This window comes from Sceloporus undulatus, chromosome 5 (genome assembly GCF_019175285.1).
Source record: "Sceloporus undulatus isolate JIND9_A2432 ecotype Alabama chromosome 5, SceUnd_v1.1, whole genome shotgun sequence".
Lineage (NCBI taxonomy): Eukaryota > Metazoa > Chordata > Lepidosauria > Squamata > Phrynosomatidae > Sceloporus > Sceloporus undulatus.
In genome coordinates this window covers 959814-965530 of record NC_056526.1, presented here as the reverse complement: position 1 = coordinate 965530, position 5717 = coordinate 959814, and the positions used below count along the sequence as shown (strand labels likewise).

At 53.2% G+C, this 5717-nt stretch overlaps 1 protein-coding gene across 1 annotated transcript in view; it reads right to left on the bottom strand.

Moving 5' to 3' along the window:
• MAPK8IP2 (mitogen-activated protein kinase 8 interacting protein 2) overlaps positions 1 to 2788 on the bottom strand; it is a 59391-nt gene extending 56603 nt beyond the window's left edge. Inside the window, exon 1 of the mRNA XM_042467696.1 lies at positions 2376 to 2788. Within this exon, the coding sequence (XP_042323630.1) occupies positions 2376 to 2443 (68 nt within the window). The 5' untranslated portion in view covers positions 2444 to 2788. The remainder of the gene's footprint in view (positions 1 to 2375) is intronic.
• Positions 2789 to 5717: the final 2929 nt, after the last annotated feature.

Below are 5717 nucleotides of genomic sequence, written 5' to 3'. Positions count from 1 at the left end.
ATTATTATTATTATTATTATTATTATTATTATTATTATTATTATTATTATTTTACATTTGCAAAGCAGATCTATACACATCCTTCCTCCTTCTGTCCAACCAAAGTTCTTCTTAGTGACTTCCAGGTCTTACTTCCATTTATAGAGCATTGCAAATGTTGCTCACTTCATCTCAGTTAACACAACAAATGTTTGTTTTTACATTCAGTGTCATATCTCTCTGTACAAAACATACTTTTTTGTGGGTTTGGAGGGCTATATGGCCACGTTCTGGAAGATGGCCACAGAGACCGAAAACCCCACAAAACACTCTGGATGCCGGCCATGAGAGCCTTCGACTTCACAAAACAAAATCCTTTTATGATTCCCCTTGTTGTTGCTTTCACTTAACTATCTTTACCTAACTATCTATCTTGCTTTTTCTCTGTTATAGTTTTGGGCATCTTGAATTTTACATATAGTTTTTACTAAATTTCTATTTTTAAACCAAATTTTGGTTGACTCCCCACCTATCGGCCCCACAGTCCACAAAATGCATGCATTTTCCCCCTTCCAGCAGAAAACTACCTCTTTTCCTCCCCAAAATGATCATGCCATTCCAGATCCCTCATCCCTCGCTCGCAGCCCCATCTCCCCAAATCCACTCAGCCTTGTGGAAAAGACACAAATAAGGCCTCATAGGCCCAGTGCCCTCATCTTTCCTTGTCATTATGATGATGACTTTAGTTCGTCATCTTGATTTTCCTGCCATTGTCCCCATTGCACCCGCTGGAGTCCAACCGGGGCACCTCTACTAAACAACCAGCATCTCAGCACATTCTTGCATTTCTTCCCCTTTTCCAGGAAACAACCTCTCCAACCCCCCCCATAATAATAATAATAACAATATTCTAGATGGTTCATCCCACGCTCCCAGCCCCATCTCCCCAAATCCACTCAGCCCCATGGAAGAGACCTATATAGATATATCCAGGTAGGCCCTTGTCCATAGGGTGCCCTTCTCGCCCTTCATCCTTTGACAGAAATCCCTTTTGCTCCCATGGGGCTTCTCTTTCCCTGCCTGAAATGCAAGACCCACGAGGCAAAGAGGGGCTGCAGGAGTAGCAGCCAATGCCCCATGGCACTATGGGGCCACACAAGAGGAACCGAAACGAGGAGGAGTAGGGGGTCTGTCTGGGGGCCTGCCTGGCAGTGGGCCTGGCCTGATGGAGGTGTTAGAGGAAGGAGGGATGGAGGAGAGAGGGATGAGGAAGGAGGAATGGAAAGGAGAGAAGGCCCAGCAGCCCCATAGGGCCAGGGGCAGGAGGGAAGGAGGGCCTCTCCTTGGGGTCCAGCATTTGTTGTTTTGGGGGGCATGAAGCCAAGGACTATGCTGCTTCTGGGCCCACATTGCTGACACACCATCTCCGCCTCCCTTCCACCAAGTCCTATGGGGCAAATCCCCCAATGCACTTGCCCCCCTTTGCCCCATGGAGGTGGGCTTTGTGGGGGTCACTCCGAGTCTTGGCAAAGGAAGGGAGCTGCTCTGGGCCCCAGATCTGGGGAATAAAGGAATACATAGCAAGAAATAGATGCTATGCTGTGCTATGCTATGGCTCCTCCATGGAGGCCTGGAGGCCAGGCTGGGGGGCTCAGGGGGCATTGCCTGCTGTGCCAAGGGGCAGAGGGGTCACTGGGAGGGTGGCAGGGGGATTGGAGCTCAATGTGCAGAGGAGGAGGAGGAGGAGGAAGAGGAAGAGGGCTCCTTCTGGGCAGCCAAAGAGGGAGGCCCCCATCTGCATCTCAAGGTGGGGGTGTGTGCCAGGGGAGGGGTCGAGGGAAAGGAGGGGGGCCCAAAGGCAACAGGGATGTAGGGGAGGGAGCCAGGCAGGCCCCTCCAAAGGGGTGTCTGTGGGGGAGCCCAGAGAGACCCTCTCCCCACTGCCCCCCATCTCCTCCTCCTCATCAGGGAAGGCAGTGACCCCCTCCTTGGCCCAGGGAAGAGAAGGTGGGGGTCTTTCCTCAAGGCCCCTCCACCCCCCCTTAGGAGCAGGGAGAGAGGGGAGAGGCCCCAAAGAGGCAGGCAGACCCCCGCCCCACCCCCTCTTCCCCATAAAGAAGGGGCCCGGGGGGGGCAGAGGCCTCCCCCAAACTCCTGGAAGCGATGGGGGGTCTTCCTTGCCCCCAGGGCCCCCTCCCATTCCAAAGGGAACAGGAAGGAGGGAGGGAGCGAGCCCCAAAGGCCTTCTGAGGGAGAGAAGCCCCAGACAGACAGACAGAGACCCCCCCCAAAGGAGGGGGAGGGGGCGAGGCCCCTCCTCCCTGGTCCCACCCTCCCTCCCTGCCCTTCCCCTTTGGGGGTCCCCCCTTGTTTGGGGTCGCCGGGCTCTTGCTCACCTGCATCCGGGGGGCGAGAGGGAGTGGAAGGTGGAGAGGGAGAACATCTCCGCCCGGTCCGCCGCCATCTTCTTCTCCGAAGCCCAGGAGGAGGCCCAGGCAATTGGGGGAGGCGGGGGGGGGGGGGTCCTGGGGGTCTTCAAGGGAGGGTCCTCCTTCCTTCCTTCCTTCCTTCCTTCCTTCCTTCCTTCCTTCCTTCTTCTCTCACTGCGGGGGGCCTTCAGACCACTCCGACGCAGCAGCAGCCATTCCGCAAAGCCCCTCCCTCCCTCTCTCTCTCTGTGGGTTTTTTGGGGGTGGGGAGGGGAAGGACTGGAGAGAGGGAGGCCTCACCCACAGGCGCCCCCTCCCGGCCGAGGAGGGGATGGGAAGAAGTCACAGGCTGGGAAGAGTCCTCCCTTTGACAGCCCCCAGGCCAGCCTTTAGAGCCCGGGCTCCTACGGAGGAGGAGGGAGAGGAGGAAGGGGCCGAGAGGACCCCCTGAGAGTCCCCCCCCAAATGCAGGGGGCGGCAATGGAGATGCTCCCCTCCCCGCCCTTCTTCCTTCTCTTCTCCCCTCTTCCTTCTTGGGGCCAGGAAGACAAAAGGAAGACCCCCCCCCTTTCAAGGCTAAAAGGAGGGCACAGCAGGGCGGGAGGGGGCTCCTCTCGCCCAGACCCTGCCCCCCCCAAGGCCTGGTCCCAGGGAGTTTGGGGAGGGGTCTCTCTCTCTCTCGCGCGCCCCCTCTTCGTTTCTCTCCTTCTTCCTCTTCTTCGGCGGCGCTGTCCTTCGGCGGATGGTGCTGAAAAGGAGGGGAAGGCCGCCGCCCTTGGAGCGCTCTCCAGGGCCTGAAGGGAAGAGGAAAAGAAGAGAAGGAAGGAAGGGAAGAAGAGATGGAAGGGAGGGAAGAAGGAAAAAAGGGAGGGAAGGAAGAAAAATAAGAAAGGAAGAAAGGAAATGGAAGGCAGGAAGAGAAGGAAGGAAGGAGAAAGAAGGAGGAAGGATAAGAAGTAAGGAAGAAAGGGAAAAGAAGGCAGGAAAAGAAGGGAGGAAGGGAGGAAAGAAGAAAGGAGGGAAAGGGGAAAGAAGGGAGGGTGGGAGCAAGGAAAGAAAGAAGGGAAGAAAGGAAGGATAGGAGAGGGAAAGAAGGGAGTGAGGGAGAGAAGGGAAGGGAGGAAGGAAGGAAGGAAGGAAAAAAGAAAGGAGGGCAGGAAGGCAGCAAGGTAGCTAAGCCTTAACCCTGGTCCTGGGCCCATTTACCATAGAATCATAGAATGATACAGTTGGAAGAGACCCCAAAAAGGGCCATCCAGTCCGACCCCTTTTTGCCATGCAGGAACTCACAATCAAAGCATCCCCATTGACAGATGGCCATCCAGCCTCTGCTTAAAGACCTCCAGTCTGGAGGGAAACTGCCCCACTCTCCCAAGAAGGAGTGTGTTCCCCTTCTTCCTGCTGGCGGCCCCCTTCCTGTTCCCAGGGGCTGGGGGGGTTCCCCTCTCCATAGCATTGGGGGAGGGAGGAAAGGGCCCTCCTTCAGACCTCCAGAGGGGCTTCCAGGGGGCAAGAGCTGGCAGGGAAGCCTTCCCAGCTGACCCCTGACCTCTTCCCCTTCTCCCTGAAGAGGGCAATGGGAAGGAGGTCGCCTCTTCTGCTTCTTTCTGGGGGTCAAGGCCACCCTCTCCCTCTGACCCCCAGGAACCAGCACTTCTTGGCTACTCCTGTGTCTTCCTCTGCTCCTTGTTGTTGTTAACCACCTTTGAGTAGACCCCCCCCAACTCATTGCAGTCCTGTGGCTGGGACCCCTGCAAGCCTTCCCCTGCTCTGCTCAGGTCTTGCAAAGCCATGGCCAAGGCCTCCTTAAAGCAGCCAGTTTGGCTTCCTGGACCATGGGCTGTGGCTTCATCATAGCAATGGACCTTTCGCAAGAGATGGGTGCCACCTCACAGCAGTTGAATGCGCCTCAGGATTGGAATGTAGTAATATAGGAGTATAGGCTATTCCAGAGAAAAGAGCAGGAGAAGCATTATAGGTCAAGGGTGTTTACACCTGTGAAAACAGCCATGACTTAAATCCTGGAAGCCAGGCTGAGAGCTTAAGAGGGAGAGAAACAAGAAGGATATCATGGGGCGGGGGGGGGGGGGAATCTGCTGCAGACCCCTAAAGCAGGCTGAGGGCTTGGATGCTGCTTTCCTACAACAAATGTCCAAACGTTTTCAAGAAGAGGAGGCAGTGTAATAGGGGAGTTCAGCCAAGAATAGAAGGTCCAACAAGTCCCTTACTGTTGCCTAGCATGAATTTTGGGGGAGCTATAAACATTACCAACAAGGTCACTTTAGAAAAGTAATGCATGGCAGCATCACTGCGTTTAACTGATGCCTCCCTCGGCTGTGATTCTGAGGGACGGGTGTCTGTTTTCAGTAATTAAAAAGAGTTTCTTAAAAAGCAAACCAACCCTAAAATGTGTTAGCAATGTGTCATCAGCCTTTTAATTATTAAACAGATTAATAAGCCACCTCCAAAAATATAAAATCAAATTAAAAATAACAAGCAACAAGGAAACCACTAGCTCCCTGAAATAGTGGTTGGTTGCACATGTCTAGCTGTGGGCAGAGATGTGGAGTAGGCACTTTTCTCAGGCTGTGTTTTTCAGTGGAAAACGTGTTGCTCAGAGACATATACTCTCTCTGTGTGTGTGTGTGTGTGTGTGTGTGTGTGTATATATATATATATATAGAATCGTAGAGTTGGAAGAGACCACTAGGGCCATCCAGTCCAACCCCCTGCCATGCATATATATATAAACCCACACATTCCTCCATTGTTGTCTGCGCTCTTATATTGCAATCCATCATGTTAGACGGGCTAAACATGGAATATGAAGCTCTAGTTGTTCTTCTGAGGAGACAAGTGTTGGGAAGCCCTGTTGCATAGAGGAACCAACTAACAAACACACTGCTAAGCTTGTTTCTGCTTCACACAATCTCTTACTTGCAACTAAGCCACAAGCGCACAAAGTCAGGGCAGAGAGTGCCCTGTGCAGCCTGTGCCCGCAGACCCATAGCCAGCCTTTAATCATACAAAATGTTCCTCCAACTGTACTGAACCCGTTCCTTTGGTTTCCTCAACCGGAACCGGTAAGCAATGCAGAGAGTGAGCGAATTAATGACTGATGTATCAGGTATGTAATTTTCGCTCTTGGTGCAGTTATTGTGTGCCTTCAAGACATTTGTGACCCATGGCGACACTAAGGCAAGCCCATTACAGGGATTCCTTGGCAAGATTTCTTAAAATGGGGGTCTGTCTTTGCCTTCCTTTGAGGCTGAGAGAGTATAGTTTTCCCAAGATTGTCCAGTGGGTCTC